This window comes from Entelurus aequoreus, linkage group LG02 (assembly GCF_033978785.1).
Source record: "Entelurus aequoreus isolate RoL-2023_Sb linkage group LG02, RoL_Eaeq_v1.1, whole genome shotgun sequence".
NCBI classification, from domain to species: domain Eukaryota; kingdom Metazoa; phylum Chordata; class Actinopteri; order Syngnathiformes; family Syngnathidae; genus Entelurus; species Entelurus aequoreus.
Window position 1 is genome coordinate 69,782,643 of NC_084732.1, and position 23,764 is coordinate 69,806,406.

At 38.5% G+C, this 23,764-nt stretch overlaps 1 protein-coding gene across 2 annotated transcripts in view; it reads left to right on the top strand.

Moving 5' to 3' along the window:
• Positions 1 to 23,764, top strand: part of LOC133638650 (diacylglycerol lipase-alpha-like) — an 84,817-nt gene that overhangs the window by 34,459 nt on the left and 26,594 nt on the right. For both annotated transcript variants that reach the window (XM_062031472.1, XM_062031480.1), the window contains exons 2-11: positions 3,719 to 3,820; positions 3,891 to 4,102; positions 7,715 to 7,816; positions 10,684 to 10,822; positions 10,900 to 10,987; positions 11,076 to 11,210; positions 11,282 to 11,359; positions 17,549 to 17,673; positions 17,946 to 18,096; positions 23,562 to 23,645. In XM_062031472.1, coding sequence (XP_061887456.1) covers positions 3,726 to 3,820; positions 3,891 to 4,102; positions 7,715 to 7,816; positions 10,684 to 10,822; positions 10,900 to 10,987; positions 11,076 to 11,210; positions 11,282 to 11,359; positions 17,549 to 17,673; positions 17,946 to 18,096; positions 23,562 to 23,645 — 1,209 coding nt within the window. In that variant the 5' untranslated portion in view covers positions 3,719 to 3,725. The remainder of the gene's footprint in view (positions 1 to 3,718; positions 3,821 to 3,890; positions 4,103 to 7,714; positions 7,817 to 10,683; positions 10,823 to 10,899; positions 10,988 to 11,075; positions 11,211 to 11,281; positions 11,360 to 17,548; positions 17,674 to 17,945; positions 18,097 to 23,561; positions 23,646 to 23,764) is intronic.

The following is a 23,764-nucleotide window of genomic DNA, read 5'->3' on the forward strand; positions in this document are numbered from 1 at the left end:
ATGACAAATCAGTGCTGACAACCAAAGACAACCAATAGCTGAAAAGCATGTTCTTGTTCATAAGTTTTCTTCTTTGTGTATATTTCTTGTTAAGATTTTGCATAATGGGTTGTTTTTGTACAGAGAGTAGCTCACCATAAAGGCCAGGTCAGCCTATATCAGCACTATAAGGCCTGCATCAGTCTCTCTGTGGCTGCCCACTTCCTACCATTTTCCTCCTGCCGCGACTTTTTTATTTCAAACCCGTTGAGCCGCGAGCTAACTAATTAACTTGGCTGTCCTTTTCAACAAAAGACATGGGTGACAGTAAACATTCTTTTTTTTACAGAGCACCATCATAAATCAAAGCAGTTCCACTTTCATTTGTCCACGAAGTAGAACATTTCTCCAGAGCCCGTCTTGTACTTTTTGTCAGTATCTTCCACTCGCACTTTACTGGAAATCACTGCTCTGCCCATGCTGAGCTTTTTGTAATCTTTGACCTCTTATTTGGTAGCATTAAAGGCCTACTGAAACCCACTACTACCGACCACGCAGTCTGATAGTTTATATATCAATGATGAAATCTTAACATTGCAACACATGCCAATACGGCCGGGTTAACTTATAAAGTGCAATTTTAAATTTCCCGCGAAACTTCTGGTTGAAAACGTCTATGTATGATGACGTTTGCGCGTGACGTCGATGGTTGAAACGGAAGTATTCAGACACATTGTATCCCAATACAAACAGCTCTGTTTTCATCGCAAAATTCCACAGTATTCTGGACATCTGTGTTGGTGAATCTTTTGAAATTTGTTTAATGAACAATGGAGACTGCAAAGAAGAAAGCTGTAGGTGGGATCGGTGTATTAGCGGCTGGCTGCAGCAACACAACCAGGAGGACTTTGTGTTGGATAGCAGACGCGCTATCCGACGCTAGCCGCCGACTGCATCGATGATCGGGTGAAGTCCTTCGTTGCGCCGTCGATCGCTGGAACGCAGGTGAGCACGGGTGTTGATGAGCAGATGAGGGCTGGTGTAGGTGGAGCGCTAATGTTTTTATCATAGCTCTGACGAGGTCCCGTAGCTAAGTTAGCTTCAATGGCGTCGTTAGCAACAGCATTGCTAGGCTTCGACAGGCGGCACAGCATTAACCGTGTAGTTACAGGTCCAGTGTTTGGTTCGGTGTCTCCTGATAGTAGTATTGTTGATCTTCTGTCTATCCTTCCAGTCAGGGGCTCATTTCTTTTGTTTCTATCCGCATTTAAGCACCGTAGCTAAAGTGCTTCACCGATGTATTGTCGTGGAGATAAAAGTCACTGTGAATGTCCATTTCGCGTTCTCGACTCTCATTTTCAAGAGGATATAGTATCCGAAGTGGTTGAAAATACAAATCCGTGATCCACAATAGAAAAAGGAGAAAGTGTGGAATCCAATGAGCCTTTGTACCTAAGTTACGTTCAGAGCAAAAAAAGATACGTCCTGCACTGCACTCTAGTCCTTCACTCTCATGTTCCTTATCCACAAATCTTTCATCCTCGCTCAAATTAGTGGGGTAATCGTCGCGTTCTCGGTCCGAATTGCTCTCGCTGCTGGTGTAAACAATGGGGAAATGTGAGGAGCCTTTCAACCTGCGACGTCAAGCTACTTCCGGTACAGGCAAGGCTTTTTTATCAGCAAACAAAAGTTGCAAACTTTATCGTCGATGTTCTCTACTAAATCCTTTCAGCAAAAATATGGCAATATCGCGAAATGATCAAGTATGACACATAGAATGGATCTGCTATCCCCGTTTAAATAAAAAAAATTCATTTCAATAGGCCTTTAACATTGATTTTTCTTTCTATTTCCATTATAACATATTTGAAACTTCTACTTTTTTGGTACCATTGGTCCTTTTTTGGCTAAATAGGGGCCCTAAACAGATAAGACAGAGCTCTACAAAGTCCAGCACATTCTCTCTCGATGGTTTGAACTCTTCAGTGCTTTTGTCCATTCTACCACCCCTCACAAGCAGAGTTCCTTGGGCTTCAGGCCAACAAAACCGAAAGTTAACTTAAGCGTGTTTTGTTTTTGACACACATGTTCAATTTCCCTCCATTTTGTACCTGGCACCTCCTCTCACCATCAAAACTCAAGAGTACACTATGTATGTGTATTTGCAAAGATACAAGCAAGGTGTGGATGCATTGTGTTTGGTTCCTCAAGCAGAACAAAGAGAATGACCCCCAATGCATTCCATTCTGGTAAAGTAGAAAATATTCCTCTAACGCTAGCCAGTAAGATGGTCGGATCTTACGGGGTTGACTGTGGCATTTACTACTCCAAATAATGACGGGATGCTTTTAACTAAAATTTGTGCTTGCAACTTAAAGCATAACAATTAGCCGACATTAGCCAAACACTCTTAAGTTGAGATACCACTAGCATTGCTACATTTTTTTTTGTTAAATTCAATAGAGTTTCTCTCCTTCTTTATCAATGTGCTGATACTTTCAACTTTCTTTGGCCCCATATTGGGTTATTTTGCAGTCAATAATTTTTTTTACAGAGACTGAGGGCCTGATTTACAAAGATTCAAATACCACGCGCTAGACAGCGACGCATATGCAAAAAAAAAAAAGGTGTGTACTATAAGTGGGCGTGTTGCGTGTGATCTACGTGTGCAATTGGAAAGTAGTGCAGACCGCTTTAATTAAATGAGGGTTTTGCGTGCATACAAGGCTTTTACCACAAAGACTATCATTTGTTCACTTTCATGTTATGCTCCGACTGGTGTGCGATGATTTGAACCAGCAGAACACATCTATAATCTGCAACACCTTTTTTGAATGGCCATCTAGACAACAGAAACAAGTACACTGACACTTTCTGACACTTTTCTTTCACTTTCCCATTCAGTGCGCAGAGGCACTGGATCACATTACCATCGCATTTGTGCGCCTGGAATGACTAAAACACAAGAACATGCACAATGCAAGACGTATTTTCATGTAGGAGGTATAATACAGTAATATATTATTTAAATAAAAAATAATAACATAAAAAAAAACAACAGTAGACACCAAAACGCATCAATTGAATTAATTTTATTCAGCCCCCTAAGTCATATAGGAGCAATACAATGAGATTGCTGAATAGACCGTCTACCAAAATGTTGACACACAAACGTAGGACAGAATATTCTCGTCTGTCTGTGTAGAACTGTCAGTTTGCATACATAGTTGTCGCAAAACAGTGATGAGTGTTGATAAATCACATCGCGTGTGCTGTATTTTTATATTTGCATTTTCTCCTCCCAGTATTTTGGGAATTTTGATGGTCAGCATATATTTTGCATATTAATGAAGACGGAGACGCAAAATGAATGACGCACCTTATTCTGCTCACTTAAATGACGCAATCCACTTTGCACAAGTTTAGTAGATCAGCTTTGCGTGTGCTATCAGGTTTGCACGTGTTTTAGTACACACAAACCTTTAGAAAATCAAGCCCTGAATCACCAACACATGGTATGCTTTGTTTAGGCAGAATGATAAACGAAAATGTTTGGCAAAGAATAACAGTTTGCTGCTACTTTATACGAAGCATCTGTCTGTTTGGCTGGTATTTCATTGTAAGTTCCAACTTTAGTTTTCTGGGATGCAGTAATAGGATATAAAAAGCATCAGTGCCAAAAACGTATAGACAGATCGTTGCAAATTGTATCCATTCATTCTTGATTGTTTCCCCACAGGGCAGTGATGCCTGGCATGGTGATGTTTCGGCGGCGCTGGTCAGTCGGCAGTGATGACCTGGTGCTGCCCGCCCTCTTCCTTTTCCTTTTACACTGCATCTGGTGAGTCACACAACTTTGTTATTTTTCTCCACGCTACAAGTTTTTTATTTCACTGGGGTACCATGTTCAGGTTGGTGGTTCTGTCCGTGGTTCTGTTCGGCCTTCCTTATGGCTCGGACCAGTCCTGCTCTATAACCCTGGTGGACCACGGCCGAGGGTATCTTGGCATCTTGGTCAGCTGCCTCATCTGTGAGAGCGCCATCATGTGGTTGAGCATGAGGGGCAGCATCCTGTACACGCAGCCCAGGGAAGCTGTGCAGTATGTCATCTATATCCGACTAGGTAAGATGTCTCGCTTTGTTACCTGATTTTTCATTTGTGAGCATGTTTGGCGCAATCTCTATTTATATATTATATATATGTTTATATACACTACCGTTCAAAAGTTTGGGGTCACATTGAAATGTCCTTATTTTTTAAGGAAAAGCACTGTACTTTTCAATGAAGATAACTTTAAACTAGTCTTAACTTTAAAGAAATACACTCTATACATTGCTAATGTGGTAAATGACTATTCTAGCTGCAAATGTCTGGTTTTTGGTGCAATATTTACATAGGTGTATAGAGGCCCATTTCCAGCAACTATCACTCCAGTGTTCTAATGGTACATAGTGTTTGCTCATTGGCTCAGAAGGCTAATTGATGATTAGAAAAACCTTGTGCAATCATGTTCACACATCTAAAAACAGTTTAGCTCTTTACAGAAGCTATAAAACTGACCTTCCTTTGAGCAGATTTAGTTTCTGGAGCATCACATTTGTGGGGTCAATAAACCGCTCAAAATGGCCAGAAAAAGAGAACTTTCATCTGAAACTCGACAGTCTATTCTTGTTCTTAGAAATGAAGGCTATTCCACAAAATTGTTTGGGTGACCCGAAACTTTTGAACGGTAGTGTATATATTTATATTTAAGTTTTTAGTTATTTTTATATCTTTTTTCCAAATAGTTCAAGAAAGACCACAACAAATGAGCAATATTTTGCACTGTTATACAATTTAATAAATCAGAAACTGATGACATAGTGCTGTATTTTACTTTATCTCTTTTTTTCAACCAAAAATGCTTTGCTCTGATTAGGGGGTACTTGAATTAAAAAAATGTTCACAGGGGGTACATCACTGAAAAAACGTTGAGAACCACTGCACTATAGTATCAACCATATACTGATACTATACCATTTACTGTCAATATTTGTATCGATCCATCCATCCATTTTCTACCGCTTGTCCCTTTCGGGGTCACGGGGGTGCTGGAGCCTATCTCAGCTGCATTCGGGCGGAAGGCGGCGTACACTCTGGACAAGTCGCCACCTCATCACAGGACCAACACAGATAGATAGACAGCATTTACACTCACATTCACACACTAGGGCCAATTTAGTCTTGCCAATCAACCTATCCCGGAGGGAACGGAGTACACGGAGGGAACCCATGCAGTCACGGGGAGAACATGCAAACTCCACACAAAAAGATCCTGAGCTCAGGACCTTAACATCCACCAACCCTTATTTACATTCAGGAGCTCTAGATTAGCGATTGGTATGGCTTCTTGTAGCTTCCTATGGTGTGTAGTGTATATGTTTAGTTATTTTTCATCCTCCAGTGATAATGACACTTGTAAGAAACGTAGTTTATTTGCCACCATTGAGGTGAGGATTAGTGACTTAGAAGCGGCTTTGCACTGTGGAGAGACTTTAGGCGCCAGCTTGCTAGCGAGGACGCTACATTGCATTGACCACGCAGTTGTTCCCTTGCCGCTGTGGGACAGAGCTGGAATGTGTCATTAACATGCATTATCACGATCTGACGATAGCATTAAGAGCTATATTGTCGGCCAAATTTATATTATTTATATCGTCTATATCAGTGGTTCTCAACCTTTTTCAGTGATGTACCCACTGTGAATTTTTTTTAAATTCAAGTACCCCCTAATCAGAGCAAAGCATTTTTGGTTGAAAAAAAGAGATAAAGAAGTAAAATACAGCACTATGTCATCAGTTTCTGATTTATTAAATTGTATAACAGTGCAAAATATTGCTCATTTGTAGTGGTCTTTCTTGAACTATTTGGAAAAAAAGATAGGTTTTTATTTATATTTATAAAGGATTTTTGAATTGTTGCTCCGGAAATAAGTCGTTAGACGAAGAAGGACTTTAAAGGCAAAAACGGAAGGATTTATTTTAGAGACATTTTATGTAATGTATTATATTGTATATATTATCTCATTATAATTGTAATCAAAAATCCATCCATCCATCCATTTTCTACTGCTTGTCTCTCTCGGGGTTGCGGATTGGCCGTAGCCCATCCCAGCTGCCTTCAGGCAGAGGGCGGGGTACACCTTGGACAAGTCGCCACCTCATCGCAGGGCCCACACAGATAGACAGACAACATTCACACTCACATTCACACTCTAGGGCCAATTTAGTGTTGCCAATCAACCTATCCCCAGGTGCATGTTTTTGGAGGTGGGAGGAAGCCGGAGTACCCGGAGGGAACCCACACAGCCAAACTCCACACAGAAAGACCCCTAGCCCAGGAATCAAACCCAGGACCTTCTTTTTGTTTAAATGTAATCATTAAATGATATTGAAAATTTTTATCAATATCAGTACTGGTATGTGGAATAGTGCCCCTGTAACTGCTTGGCATTAGATCAATACCCAAATGTGTAGCATTGGCCAAAACTAATAATGTCAAGTATCTAAACCGAATATCTGTCCATCCATCCATTTCCTACCGCTTGTCCCGTTCGTGGTCGCGGGGGTGCTGGATCCTATCTCAGCTGCATTCGGGCGAAAGACGGGGTACACCCTGGACAAGTCGCCACCTCATCGCAGGGCCAACACAGACAGATAGACAACATTCAAACTCACATTCACACACAAGGGCCAATTTAGTGTTGCCAATCAACCTATCCCCAGGTGCATGTCTTTGGAGGTGGGAGGAAGCCGGAGTACCTGGAGGGAACCCACGCAGTCACGGGGAGAACATTCAAACTCCACACAGAAAGATCCCGAGCCCGGGATTGAACTCAGGACCTTCATATTGTGAGGCACATGCACTAACCCCTGGTGCACCGTGCTTCCCTAAACAGAATAATAAGTGCTTATTACATTTTAACAGAAGTGTAGATAGAACCATGTTACAGCAGAAAGTAACCAACTATAACAGTATATATATAAATATATACGATCATAAAATAGTAAGAATAGTAGTAATAAAAACAGCAATATATAAAATAGAAAATAACCAAATAAAAATTATATTATTATATTATCGCATACTGTTATGTCAAAAGCCTTTGTAATCCATTTTTAAATGTCTCTATGAACATTTATATGCCAAATGTATTGTGATATATATTGTTATTGCAGCAGGCTGCGATAAATATTGATACGTACAGTATATATATTTTAGCCCATTTCTCATACAGTATAAAGTGTTTGTTTTTTTACAAAAACAATCTATATTTTACCTCCTTGGGATTTGAAGTTTCTTGGTTATTTTTGTGGCCAATATTCTCATACAGTGTGTCTAACTAAAAAAAAACTATAGTCACTCACATGAGGGTGTATTGGAAAAAATTAAATACATTGAGGCAAGAAAGGTTTTATTTTGAAACATAGAGGTATAACACAGAAGTGCGTCAAACCGCTGAAAACTACCGCGTAGACTCCGATGGCTTATGCTTAATTTGTCCACTTGGTTATGTTTTCTGTACAGTACATGACCTTTCTATATTTGGCATATTTGTTTGTGCGCAATACCTCGTTGTTTTCTGACAAAGTGCGTAGTTGTGCTTCCAAGAAAAGATTTGAACACTGGTTGTATTGATTGTACACTTATTGATTGTTCTGCTCACTCTCTCCTCCTCCTTCTTTCCCACCCCAGCTATCCTGTTGGTTGAGCTCGTGTATGCGGTGGTGGGAATTGCCTGGCTTGTTCAGTATTACCAGCCATGCTCTGATGTCACCGCCAAGAACCTGGCTTTGGGTGAGTCAAACAGGGCTTCAAGGAGAATAGTAATGAGAATGTTAAAAAGGCTTTTTCATATCCAACCGGGACAAATTAGATTTATTGTGGTTTGTCCTCTTCTTCTGCTACTGTCACACAGTAGATTGTTTACGATTGTGTGCAGAACATGGGTCACAGTATTTGGGAACATCTTTCAATGTATAATACATTGATACATTTGACACCTTATTTAAAATTTTTATCAAAGCATTTAATACAATCATAAAATCTTAATTGACCAATTATTATTGTAGGGCATTAGAGGGTTGGTCTTGAACTGGGTAAGAAGCTACAGTACATAAAATGTCTATGAATGTTCTTATTCATCCAGGTCATTGACATCTTAGGGCATTCAGTCGATCACAACTGGACTGGTTGGTTTGTTTTAGAAGACGTTTTGCCTCTCCTCTGAGTGGGCTTCATCAGTTTGTTCTCATAGACTTAGATTGGTCAGATCGGGTAGTTCGAGATCTGACCAATCTAGGTCTATGAGAGGTTTGTCTTCTTTTTGAACAATTTCCCTCGTGGATCAATAAAGTTTGTCTAAATCTAAGACAAACCAAACAGTCCAGTTGAGAACGATTGAATGCCCTGAGAAGATACAGTATATAACCAATAGGAAGCAATACGTGAAGCTGCACATGTGCAGCTTTAAATATACTGTATTTTTTGGTGTACCCCAGGGATTAATACAAGGGCCAAAATGGTTCAAGTTATTACATTATTTATGTTACAAAAGATTTTAAGTTAGTGCTATTTGATACGACCACATTTTGTTCAGGAGAGAACACACAGAAGCTAATACAAATAACAGAAGAAATTAACTAATTAAAGAGAAGGTTTGACAAAAACAGGTTATTTTTGAGTCTCAGTAAATCTAAAATAATTCTATTCGGTAAGTGTAAATGAAAGAGTGAAACGCAAATACAAATAGACAACATAAACATTGACTGAGTTTAAAAAAAAATAAAAATAGGTGTAATAATAGATTATAGATTGATTTGAAAATGTCACATGAGGTAGCAAGAAATACTTCATACATTTGTTTCATTTATTTATTTATTTCAGGCAATGACATAAAAAAATTATAAGGTAGACAACACATAATAATATAAATGAATATATTGCAAACAGTAATGTACAGTATGTAAGCATGATGATCCAGTTTTGCCTGAAAGGGAGTGAGAAGAAGATAATGTATTTAACCCCACCCTCAGTTCTCCATTCAGTGATTAATACATTGAGTTTCACTGTTACTTTGTGTAAGGATTATAATACAAATGTTCTACAATGATGAAGAAAGGTGAATATGTTCTGGGCCAAAAAATCACTTCATATTCTTTACTGCTTGCTCGTGTTACCATATCTAAGTTATTGTGTAAAAACATACGTAAATAACAAAAGTATGCTTCTTTCACTAACCGTGTTACAAAAGAGGTAAGTCAGAATAATACATAACATTCATTATCAAAAATGTATTAAAATTCAATGGTTTGATGCATTTGTGAACACTTAGAATTATGCACAAAGCACACTTTAACCTGCTACCCAAGAATGTTCTATATATGTTTTTTTTGATGGATTGATTGAATTATTTTCAGCAAGAGCAGAAATATAACCGAAAGGAAAATTTAAACTTAAAACATTTGTATGCATGTACAACAGTTAAGACCTATAGTCAGTCTATCATTATGTGGAATAAATTATAGAATGGATTACACAAAGAAATTAAAATATATTAGAACAAGATATAACAAATTGACAACAGTTAGCTTAGTCAGCTCATTTCTAAATGTTGCATTAAAAAAGTTGATTTTACTGTCAAAAACAAATATTTGTTAACACATACAAAAGTACCGAAAATTGGTACCGTTGACTACCGGTATCAATTTCCAGGGACCAAAAATTGGTACTGTATCGGTTTAAATGAACGGTACCCATCCCTAAAAATAAACGCACCAAAGCTCCCGACGGTGAGTATTACCGTTGTAAAATTAAAATTATCGAAAAATTGTGATCAATAACTGCACTTTGATAAACTCATGGACTGACTGGCGCCAGTTTGCTAGCTTAGATGCTAACATAAAAACAAGATACATTAACTTTTTCACTATTAAGAAACAACATACCCCAATCTAAACTTATGTAAACACATAGCTGTCTGCCGAACAAAGATATTCAATTGTCGACATAGAACCTACAAGCTGTGCTCTCTTACAACAGAGTAAGTGTCTATAGGAATACGAGAAGGTGTTTTTACGGTGCGTTCATAGACCGCTGAGCAGAGTAGGACACCACAACACTGCACCAGAAATAATAAATAATTAAAATAGATTTTATTTGTTACATACTTTTTACTAAAATAAAAAGCTTTGCCAATAAAACAGATAAAATACTAAGACTAAAACACTATCAGTTAAGCACAAGAAACACAAAACATGCAAAACAGTGGGTTTTCTAACAATTACTTTTTAATTTAGTTATTTAAAAAACAAAAAACTTGGTCAAATGATTTCAGTGTGTGTACAAGTACTTTCTAAGCACATTCAACAATACCGCAATATTAATGATAAACGTGATCATTTTGGTCATGCTAACCGTGATAAAAATTGTTCATATTGTTGCTTCCCTAATACAGTGTAACTACAGTATATGCATGTACAAAATAAACCAATAATACCAATACCTTCAATATTATTACTGATATTTTTTAATTACGATTTGATTAAACAATTGCTTTTTACCCATTGCAGCATATTTTTTTATTAATAGTAATATGTTTTTATTACGATTTGATTAAACAATTGCTGTTTACCCAATACAGTGTATTTCTAATGGTCTTGCAGGGATCGTTGCATGCAACTGGCTAGTGATATTCAGCGTCTGCATCACTCTCATGTGCACTTTTGATCCAACTGGTCGGACATTCGTCAAACTGAAAGCAACTCGCCGGCGTCAACGAAACCTCACAACATACACGCTCAGGTACTAACTACCATTTCGTGTCACACACAAGAGATTCCAATTGATTTATCCCTTATTTAACTTTTTTGTTTTTTTAGACACAGACTTGAGGAAGGTCAAGCCAGCAGCTGGAGCAGAAGACTAAAATTCTTCATGTGCTGCACAAGAGCACAGGATACACAATCAGTTAGGGACACAAACTTACTGCAATGAAGCTGCTTTTGAGATATTCAATATATTACAGATGTCCTGATAGCTACTGTTTCATCTGCAGGATGCATATTCAGAGGTGGCAAGCATTTTTGCAGAGTTCTTCCGAGACCTGGACATTGTGCCGAGTGATATTATTGCTGGATTGGTACTCCTGCGTCAGACGCAGAGATCTAAAAGATCGTCTATATTGGACCAGGTATCAGTCTATTCAATACAGTATGTGCTCACATTGCTCCTCTAACTGCTTTGTTATTGTGTCCTTCTCAGGGAAACAATGATATATTAGCCTTCCTTTCTGGGATGCCTGTTACACGAAACACTAGATATCTGGACCTGAAGAACTCGGTGAGTCACTGTATCTGATGAAGGGATTAAGCCAAGGTTGAAAACCATGTCTAATTGCAACATAGAAAACATAAAATACTATAGTATTTATTTATACTTGTTTGGTTCTGTGTCGGAACTCTCAACTCAAAACACTTGTATCTTAAATCAACGTCTTGCATTGAAATGAATTGAATTCCATTTAATTGGTGCTTGGCCCCCCAAAACAGCCGTTTTAACATGTAATATGCTTTAAAAAAAAAACAACTAAAACTTTTAGATAAGAAATATTGTAGAGAAAAATAATAAAATAAAATGTACTTCTAACAACTACAGTAGTTTTATGATTTATTCTAATTATAATGTATAGCATTTACCTTTGAGAGCGGACTTCTACGGTATGTCCTTCCAGCTGCTTCTCCGTCAAACACACCATCAGCAGCTTTCCCATATTTTCATGGATGCATGCCCACCGTTTTAGATATTAATTTAACATTCTTGGCTGGCGTTAGACTCCTCCTTCAGTATGGTGCAAACTAGAATGGATAAGCTCAAACTGCTTTGCAAGTTGGTGACACGCTTGGTCATGTTTTTAATTAATTCTTGAATATCATCCACTTCTTCCCAGCACTGACCTTCACACTCACTTTTTTCCTTCCTTAGGAAGTTATGTTGATCTCTTGCTGTAAGCTAATGCTAGTGAGTAAGATGAAATGTTTTTTTGTCGAATCTTACAGGATTTACTGTGAAATTTGCTACGCCAACGTATGGCGGGGATGCTTGCAACTCAAATTTTTGCTTGTAACTTAAAACACAAGAATTAGCCGAGAGACAGCTCCTATCTCAAAATACTCTTTAGTTGGGGAACTCTTAAGTTGAGGTACCACTGTATATTTATTTTTAATGTCTCTTTAAAGTGATGAAGCTCTTTCAATGCTCTTGGAATTACAATTACTCACAAATATTAGGGATGTTGGGTTTTGGGAGGAAATTTCAGGATGAAGCTAAAATACATTACAACCGTTAGATTAATCTAGTTTGACCGGCTGTAAACTTTAGGTGTTTAATGTTTCAGTACTTTTTGCACAACTTACTGAACAGCAAAATTCACATACATGTGTGTTCCATGAATGGACTAATTAATGTCCTTTGTTCAATTAGAATTGGTATTTTGGCGACACCTAATAATTGATATACAAGATGTTTTCGGCGGTAAGGATGGGTATCGTGGACAATTTAACCGATACAAAATCGGGGCTTAAAAAATGGAAATCATACACATTTATTTTAAAAACAAAGCCTTTTTGCTAGCGGTGTGACAAAATCTCACAAGATTAAATGTGACAATATTTCTCTTTTAGAGAAAAACTGTCCGTCAGAAGTTTTGGCCATGCACGAGAGATTGGAACTGCACATTAAGTGCTTTGCGTACACCACACACACCAAGAGCTAGCAAACAGCGTCCCCTTAAGACGCGCGTCCGCTAGAGTTTTACAATTAAAAATCGTATCGACAGTAAGGTTAATAACGGCAAGAGGCGTTATTTTTTTTCCTGCTGTCACCGGCATTCAAATATCAGACATGTTCGCCATTCAGAATCGTTGAGCATTGCGTCCGTTGCCTCCAGGCCAATCACAAGTGTTTAAGGAAACTGCAAGTTTGTGTGCGCTGCAGCGGAGGCAGTAAGTACACTAATAACAAACACCACTTAGATCTTGGAAAAAGTTTTGATGCTGAGTAGGGCTGGACCAATATTCATTAAGTCAATTACTCGAACGGTAAATTAAAATGAATCCGAAATACTTTGCCGGCATCGATAATTTGGTATTTCCGTGTGTGTTTGTTTTCTTCATCTCCAGCTTCAAACAGGGAGAAAGAACTCTCACTCTGTGCCTCGCTCTCAGCACCTGAGCGTGTTTATTTCACAGTAGAATCAACTGAACGAAGTGAGATGTCCTTTTAGTCATTCACAATCTTTGGCTAAGTGGGCAGAGAGCGGGGCGCCAGATTTACACACACAGGAGGCACAGACAGACAGCTTCCGTACTCGCGACTTGCTAGTGAAAAGTTCGCCAAGTAACACAAATTAAGAGGAAAATATGATTACAAAGCCAAATGTCCCGTTGTGGGAATATTTCAGCTTCAACCCGTATGGGCAATATGAGACCATCGACACGGTCGAACGAGCGAAAATGCCGTGATCACGTGATGGCAAAAAAGACAAAAACAAGCCGACTTAGTTTGTCCAACTGGGGGAAAAAAATTCACTTTAAGACGTTCAATATTTATTTAGGTTAAATTATTTCTTACAGAAATTAGTCTATTTTATTTTTTTGTTTGTTCATTTATTTATTAGGATAAAAAAGTTGTTTACGTTCCAATTACAGTACAATGGTAAACAATTCTACAGTGATGAGAAAGAAAAGGTTATATCCTTTTAGTTGGTTGATTGCATTATTTTCATATATTCTGATTACATTACATTATAAACACTGTATATTTTTTATCCGTTCTTCAGTTTAAGAGCATGATGTATACAAAGGCTCTGAGTCTGTCTGCAAAAGCCAGATACTTTTTAAAGAATATAATTGCATATTGTCCTAATGTGTGGCATCTTGGTACACAAATGTTGATTGACAGTCCAAAAGTATCATGCCTTCTTTCACTCGTTATTATTCACAATTTTATGCATTTAAATGTAAAAAACATAAAAATCGCAAATGGAATCGCAATTGTAATTTTGGAGAAAAAAATCGCAGTTAGTTTTTTTCTCAAATTTGTGCAGCCAAGTCCACAGCCAACGTGCCGGAAACCACGACGCGATAAGAAAGCACCTCTGATAGAATGTGGTCAAAAGAACAGTAAGGCTTCACTTTTCAAATAGCATTAGCGCAATTGTAATTTAAATTGGCTTTGCCATATACATTTTATACAGCAATTTCAACGCCTCTAAATTTGATAATCATAATTATAACTAAGATGCACATTCCAATCAAACAGCAACACATTGTAGTCCAGAGCCATGTATAAAGAGAGTCTGGCCAACCCGGTTTTTGACCAACTCCTACATGATTGGTCAAAACGCACTTACTTGACTACAGGGCGCCATGACTGCTACCAAGGTTGAGCTGATGTTCAACGCTTCCGTGTTAGTTTTTCCATCCATCCGCTTGTTTCAACATGTAAAATTGTCCTGTTGTGCAGCATGGGGCTGCGCCACCCGCGAAAAATGCAAAACATTTTTACATCGCTTTCCCCGCAACCTGGAAAGCAGACACTTATGGGAAGTAAAAGTTTGCCATCAACACTGGAGAGCCACAGATTACGAGTTAAACACACGATACAACGTCTGCGTTTTGTTTAGGAGAGAACACTCAAAAGTTAAATTAAATAATAACAGAAGAAATTAACAAATTAAAAAGATGATTTGAAAAAAAACTGACTATCTTTGAATGTCAGTAAAACCAAAATAATGCTGTTCGGTAACAGTAGAAGAGAAAGTCAAACACAAATAGAAATAGATGGAGTATCGTTAACAGAATAAAAGAACCAACATTTTTGGGTGTGATAATAGTTGAGGAAACCAACTGGAAATCTCAAAAATATACAGCATAAAGTGGCAAGAAATATGTCAATGAAATTATACATAAAATTGGTAAGGTATGGTATAAAGCAAAATATGTTCTGGACCAAAAATTACTCCATATTCTCTACTGCTCGCCAGTGTTCCCATATTGTGCAGAAATATGGGGAAAAGTCATAATTTCTCCGTGATTGTTCACCCAAAGTTAATGATAATTTTGGCAAAATGAGGATAATAAGGTATTTGTTTGGTGGTTCTATGTATTTTTTTTTTACATGTATTGTGTGTTAGAGTGCCTGCTGGTCACTCAACACTGCATTATGTAGCAGCAGAGTGCATTAAGTGCGGCCGCAAAATTATACTTTGACGAAATAAAAGCACATTTTATTGTAGGTTTAAGAGCTCAAGTATGTTTAGAACTATATTTAGACTTATTATTTTAGGTTGATTTTGTCATGAAAACTAAGATTGCATGCCAACCAGCACAGGCGCGCACGTTATTGGTAGCAAAGATGGCGCCTCTCGTTTAGTTGGCTATACTCTCTCTATGCACGGCTCTGCCGTAGTCTGTACACTACTGACATCTAACGTTTTGGAATTGCAACTGCATGCAAGGTCTACTATATAATACTTGTAAATGAGACTCAGACGTGTAAGAAAAACAAGATCAAGCAACTGGATAGCACATTTATCATTATTAGCTCAGTGTTAAATGAAAAAATATTTAACATTTGTTAACACGTGAACACACAAAAGTACCGGAAAATTGTACCAATTATTATCCGTATCAAAGCCCAGGTACCGGGAATTGGTACTAAATATGTTCAAATGTTACAGGTAGCCATCCTTAGTCTGCTTATGGCCAATTACGTCATCATTGGTGCCATAACAAAATCAAGGTTCGATACCCATCCTTACTCGTACGAAGCTTAGTGCGTCATCAGCAGGTTGCAACCTCGACTTAGACAAACTTTATTTATCCACAAGGGAAATGTTTTAATTGCAGTAGCTCAATTCCAAGAAAAATAACTACCATATTTTTGGGATTATACGTCGCTCCGGAGTATACGTCGCACCGGCCGAAAATGCATAATAAAGAAGGAAAAAAACATATATACGTCGCACTCGAGTATAAGTCGCATTTTTGGGGGAAATTTATTTGAAAAAATCCAACACCAAGAATAGACATTTGAAAGGCAATTTAAAATAAATAAAGAATAGTGAACAACAGGCTGAATAAGTGTACGTTATATGACGCATAAATAACCAACTGAGAATGTGCCTGGTATGTTAACGTAACATATTATGGTAAGAGTCATTCAAATAACTATAACATATAGAACATGCTGTACGTTTACCAAACAATCTGTCACTCCTGATCGCTAAATCCGATGAAATCTTCTTCCTCGTTGTCGCTCCTGGTATGTCCTTTCTTTCTGCTACTCGATCGCCGTTTTCTGCTGCATATTTCACTACGTCCAGTTTGTAATCTGCAGTATATGATTTCCTTTTTGGTGCCATTTTTGTTCAGCTCTTCTTAGTTTTTATAAGTTACCGCCAATGTTCAAATGATCCATTTTAATAGCTACGGCAGTAGCATATAGCAGTTAGCATCCCATGACCCACAATGCACTTCTGCCATGACACTCCCCCGCCGAATTCTTATTGGTTGACGTGTGTATGACGATTGCTGACATTTGCTTCGTCTCTTCCGTGAATTAGATAAATAATATTATTTGATATTTTGGATAATGTGTTAATAATTTCACATATAAGTGGCTCCGGAGTATATGTCGCACCTACGGCCAAACTATGAAAAAAACTGTGATTTATAATCCGAAAAATACGGTACTAAAAGTACTATCCATCCATCCATCCATTTCCTACCGCTTGTCCCGTTCGGGGTCGCGGGGGTGCTGGAGCCTATCTCAGCTGCATTCGGGCGGAAGGCGGGGTACACCCTGGACAAGTCGCCACTTCATCACAGGGCCAACACAGATAGACAGACAACATTCACACTCACATTCACACACTAGGGCCAATTTACTGTTGCCAATCAACCTATCCCCAGGTGCATGTCTTTGGAGGTGGGAGGAAGCCGGAGTACCCGGAGGGAACCCACGCAGTCACGGGGAGAATATGCAAACTCCACTCAGTTTGCATGTTCTAGTACTATGAAAGAGGAAAAATCAACAATACCTATTTTATAAAAGCAATAAAATATACTAGGAATACAATAGAATGGAATATACAGGATTTTAATAAATACAAATAGATGGCAAGAGTCACATAAATGTACTTGTTGGAAAATAGCAAGTTGTGCAAAATGAACTGACACATTGGACAATTTAAAACAGTTGAGAGAAGGTCAAATAAAGTTCACTTGTAAAGATTACAGTGCATTTTTGCTTCATCCTTAAATTTAATCCAAAAGCTCAATACCCTGAACTTTTCATGAGTAGTGTGTTTACAGTGTATTCTAAATGGATTATACTGAAGGTAATTGATTTCTAAAATGGAAATCCTTGACTCTGAAAGCATATTTTTTTCCCAGCTTTATTTGTGTGAGCTGCAGTAGTTGACTGTGCTGAATGCAATCATGTGTTTTCTGTCTTCTCCTACCCCAGACCGAGATGGCCATGTACAAGGATGTGTGCGACTACATGTTGTTCGCTCTCGCTGCGTACGGCTGGCCCATGTATCTGATGAGGAAGCCAGCCTGCGGACTGTGCCGCCTCGTTAGCACCTGCCCGTAAGCCCTCAACCATATAGTCACTCGCTTTTGATCAATTTGTGTCTCCGGGGCACTTCAGCGAGCATCATATCTTGCATGCGTCAACACTTGCTAAACGGTAATCCACCGAGGCGGTTGTACCCGTAACCTGACTCAAAGCGAGAGTGTATTAAGCACATACTTACACAGATTAACTGTAATGGTATTTTGTATTTTACACATGTTAAATGTCAGTTTCTTTTTTTTTTTTTTTTAAACCACTGTGTGTGTTTTTCCTTTTTCTCTCCCAGCTGCACGTCCGTGTCCGGCTCGCGTTTGTCCCAGTCAGTGACAGTGGAGGAGGACAATTGTTGTAGTTGTAACGTTTTGGCCATACGCAGATATTTCCTGGACGAGGAGCGCAAGCAAGTTCACATTGTCTACACGTCCTGCCATGATGCTGTGAGTATTCCAACGTCACCGTCAAAGCATTTGCGGTTGTTTGCGGTACTTCCTCATACAAAGTCTAATTATTGTGGGGCACTCCTGAGGTATGTAAAAAGTAAGCACACAATTCCACTTAGTGGCAATACACGATCAATTAAAGTGAACCCGCAGGGATCCATTGGGATCAATTAAAGGGAACCCTCAAATATGTTTTCTTTATATACTATGATAGAAGACCATATTATATTTATGAATGTAATATTAAAGTTACTACAGTGCATCCGGAAAGTATTCACAGCGCTTCACTTTTTCCACATTTTATGTTACAGCCTTATTTCAAAATTGAATACATTTGTTTTGTTCTCAAATTTCTACAGACAATACCTCATGTTAACAATGTGAAGTTTTTTTTTTTTCTCTTTGCAAAATTATTAAAAGGCTCCAGCAACCCCCGCAACCCGGAGAGGGACAATCGTTAGAAAATGGATGGATGGATGGATATCAAAAATAAGAAAAATACATAAGGATAAAGTATTCACAGCCTTTGCTCAATACTTTGTTGATGCATTTTTGGCAGCATCATGATTTCGGGACGTTTTTCAGCAGCAGAAAGTGAGAGACTTGTCAGGATAGAGGGAAAAATGAATGCAGCAATGTACAGAGACATCCTGGATAAAAAAACAACACTTCCCACCCAACCTGATGGAGCTTGAGAAGTGCTACAAAGAGGAATGGGCAAAACTTCCCAAAGATAGGTGTGCCAAGCTTGTGACATCGTATTCAAAAAGACTTTAGGCTGTAATTGCTGCCAAAGGTGCATCAACAAAGTATTGAGCAAAGGCTGTGAATGTGATTTTTTTTTTTTTTAATAAATTTGCCAAATTAAAAAAACAACATTGTCATATTGTCTGTAGAATGTTGAGAAAAATATGAATGTATTCCATTTTGGAATAAGGCTGTAACATAACAAAATGTAGAAAAAAGGGAAGCTCTGTGAATACTTTCCGGATGGACTGTATACATATCATGACCCTTTTGGCAGCTATGTTTCATTGTAATGGGGTCACTGAGAAACATGTACTCAGCAAACAAATTGTTCTTTTTAAGCAGTTCCCTTTTAGTTCCCTTGTTGCTTTAAAGTGATGATAAATGACGGTTACGCGACTTCAAGCGCGCTGCAATCAGTGGTGCAGAAAGTGATTATGCACCAAGGGCCCTATTCTCCCGTTTGAGCTGAAGTCTTTTTTTACGCGCCTGAAGGTACACACATTTCCTTTATTCGTATTATCCCATCCAGCCTGCGGCCAAAGTGCTTAGGTCTGGAATGAAGGCGGGTTCATTAATAATGAGGTGGACTTTGCCAAGACGCTTTTTTTTTCTTTGTTGTGTAAAAGTTGTCGAGAATGGAGTTGTATTACTGCAACACTTGTGAATATAATTGAGATCCAGAAAAAAGATAACACTTTAGATTTGAAAAGGCCGTTTCAATCCAAGCAGTTCTTACGTGTGTGTGTGTGTGCGTGTGTGTGAGTGTGTGTGTGTGTGTGTGTTTGTGTGTGCGTGTGCGTGTGTGTGTTTGTGTGTGTGTGTGTGTGTGTGTGTGTGTGTTGTCATAGTGATGTAGTGTGTGTATACACAGGCAACAGCATGTTCTTCCTGGCTGGATGTTAATTCTAATCTGTAAATGAAACTGTGTTTAACTTATTATAACCACCTAATGTTGTCTGTGATGTTAAGTGTTCTGTTTAGTACAAATATTTGTGAACCTGTGATGCATCAGGATGGTCTTTTTGCTGTTTAAGTGTATTTGAATGTGTGTTTTTGTGTGCTTGTGAGGAGCAGCGTGATAGTTGAGTTTGATATTAGCTGTCAAAAACTCATCGAAACAATACATAGATGCTACATTATTTATGTATTTTCTATTAAACAGTCACATTGTTCGGTCCAGATGTATTGAACGTTCGATATACACGACCAATGTACGAGCAGTTCCCTTCCACTGTGGTCGCAATCACATGACAACATCTTTTAAAATTAAAGTGAAAATGAAAATACACCTTCATCACTTCAGCCATTTGTGCTTAAGAAACTTCTCTATGACTATAGCTCCAGACTTCTTCTGTTTGTTTAAGATTGTCATTACTGCCACAAGTGTTGGAAAAGTGTATTACAAATGAGTACCACTACGGCCCATACAGACCACAGCTGAGAAACAGATATGTTTGGGTTGCCCTCTAGGGCAGACAATGGGCAAATTAAGGCCCAGGGGCCGCATGCGGCCAGTTAAGCTTTTCAATCTGGCCCGCCGGACATTCCCAAATAATTTTTTTAGATCTTTAACATGGAAACTGTAGCTGCCATTATGATGTGCAGTGATGTTTTCAAATTACCGGAAGTCTTGAACTATGTAAAGTATTTAAATGGTTTGAATCTGCACTTTTGCATGATATACTAGTACTATGGTAATCTAATTAGTTACTATGGTAATCTAAGTCTAAGGGGGACGGCGTGGCGAAGTTAGGAGAGTGGCCGTGCCAGCAATCTGAGGGTTACTGGTTCAATCCCCACCTTCTACCATCCTAGTCACGTCCGTTGTGTCCTTGAGCAAGACACTTCACCCTTGCTCCTGATGGGCCTGTTTAGCGCCGTGCATGGCAGCTCCCGCCATCAGTGTGTGAATGTGTGTGTGTGTGTGTGTGAATGGGTGAATGTGGAAATAGTGTCAAAGCGCTTTGAGTTCCTTAAAAAAAAAACGTAGAAAAGCGCTATGCAAGTACAACCCATTTACCATTTAAGTCACAGCAGCTCAGACGAAGCACCAAGCAGTGTGGGTGGGGAGCGTTTCCACAGAGTGTTTCCAGAGTGGCCAGCTTGAAATGCGGGTGTCAGGGACAGACGCGGAAGGAGATTTTTACAACAAAGTTCTAAAGCTTAGTGATATATCAGATATATCAGATTGTAGGTGGGGGGGGTTTTACCCTTCACGTTCATATTTAGCTGTGTTTGTTGCATTTTTGTTGCATTTTGCTTGATTGTAAAATATGTCGATCGAGAGGGGCTATGACATATATATTTTGTCAATATTGAGTGTTTTATTGTTCATAGTTAATATTGTAAATCCTGCATTCTTTATTTATGTACATTCTGGGTGTCTCATTCAGTAAAAAAATTTTAAAATTCCATTCCTTTTTTTAAGGTGGTCTGTCATAACGTTTTTAGCATTCAATCAGACATTATTGTGAGATTTCGTATTAGTGTTCCTAAATATAGATATAGACACATTTTTTCTCTAAATTTGGCCCCCGATTCAAAATTATTGCCCAGGCCTGCTCTAGGGATTGTTCTCCACCCAACTATGGTTAGGAAACACTGACTTAGAGGATTGTAAAATTCCCCATATCAACTCGGAGCAACAGAATTAACCTTGAAAAATTCTCTGGCATGGTTTTATATTTTAAGATTACTGATTCACTCACTTTGCTGTCAATCAAAAAGGGATTCCGCCTCAGACTGATCATTCAATGATTATGCTGAAGCCCAGTGTCCAGGCCAGCTGAAGCCAACCCTACTTTCTATTCGCTTCCAGAAACGCCAAGCATCGGATGGACAGGACAGTCATGCATTTATCCAATGACTATCTAGTTTGGCAGTAGTGAAACAATGCTATGCTCCCCCATTGAAGTCAATGGGCGCTCAGCTTCAACACTGCTTAATGCACAGTGAAGAAAGTCTCATCATTCTAGCACATCCATCCATCCATTTTCTACCGCTTAATCCCTTCGGGGTCGCGGGGGGCGCTGGAGCCTATCTCAGCTACAATCGGGCGGAAGGCGGGGTACACCCTGGACAAGTCGCCACCTCATCGCAGATTCTAGCACATATTTACTCAATAAAATTTAACAACAAAAGTACATAATTCACCAGTTATTTTATTTTATATTTTAGTCTTAGAGCAATTGCCACTGAAATCTAATGTATTCTATCTTATAAGGCAAACGTTTCTGTACAAGTCCAAGTATAGCAAACATCGTAAAGTTAAAAAACAGGGTCGCAGATTGATGAGGTAAATGTTTCCAATGTTCTGCTGACTCAATAACCGTGGCGTTCCAAACCTCCTCTGGCATGAACACTTACACTAAAGCTGTGCACCAGAAGCTTAATGGCAGATGTTTCCATGAAATCCTTCCATCACCAAGCGCAATGAAAATAATTGGCTGGAATAATGTAACCTTTTCTAACTTTTACAATAATGAAAACATGTTCTGTGGAGTAGGAAATAACACCTCTAATTTGCATAATTAGCCATGAGGCATGTGCATCAAAACATGAAGAGCAAAAAAAAGTCTGTTAAAACAGCAGAAACATTAATTGATAACTGTAAATTAACAATGGGTTCATGATGTGTCATTAAAAGGGACACCTCTCTGTTTTGACAGCAGATCTGTCACATTCTGCCATGATTTGGTTTGGATTTACCACAGGATTGAAATACATTGCTGCGTGTAGGATCAATAAAGTCTTTATTAATAAATTAGTTCAATATACAAAAAAGGGTTGAGCAGAGCTGTACATAAGGATGGGTGTCGCTTATATTTTAACCGATACTCTTACCAAATCTGTACTTTTAAAACGGTGCTGGTGTTTCCATGCTTTATAATTCTATAAAATTTGGTGACTTCAAGTTACTAGTTATTCAAATACATTAATAATATCAATAAAATCATAACTGAGTAATACATTCAAAAATATGGAATACATTCCACAACAACTTGCAGCAATACAGAACATAGAAAACGTGCAAAAAACGTCTCACTTGTGTAGTAATGTCTGACATTCACAATTCCGGGAGTTTGTGAATGCATCTCGCTCGCCATAACCGTCTTTGGTGCATAATGAGGAAGTGCTGTATTGTTGTTGGTTACTGACGGGAAGAGTCGCTAAATTGGTCGTTCTTCCCTTTTTAAAAAACAAAAAACAAAAAAAAACGTTTGCGTTGCCGATCCCTTCTGCTGCTTCTTCTTATTCTCTGGCAGACCATGTGAGATACGTGAGAAACCAAATTGGAACGACCAGCTTCATTCTTGTAACGGTTTGATATTTCACTACTTTTTACACAACTTTCTCTAACAAGGAACTGAAGAGCAAAGTTGTGTGTAAGTAGTGAAACATTGAACAGTTGTACATTTAAAAAAAGCTACAATTAGGGTGAGATTTAGTGCATTTTAGGTTTATGCTGATATGTCACCCGAAAGCCATATATCCCTTTTTGTGAGTAGTGTAATCACCTTGCCAACTTTTTGGTAGGGAGTACATTTGATTATAATTACTTTGATTGTAATTATTTTTATTGCCAAATGTTACGTTCACATTGATGTCCAGTGGACGCGAGTTTAGGTGCAAGCATTCACGTTTGTCTCTTCCCCACCCCCAGTTTATCCTTGTCTATTTAATTAGCAGTCTTCTATCCATCTTTCATTTAGGTTTACGAGACCCCATTTTTTGTGGCAGTGGATCATGAGAAGAAAAAGGTGGTCATCAGTATCAGAGGAACCCTATCTCTAAAGGTGACCGTCAACATCTCACTAAGAATTGCTAAAGCTTACAAACTTGTTTACCTCATCGTGTGGCCTAAAGCAGTGTTCAGATAACTCTCATCGTTTCTGCTCGACACCTAAGCAGTCAG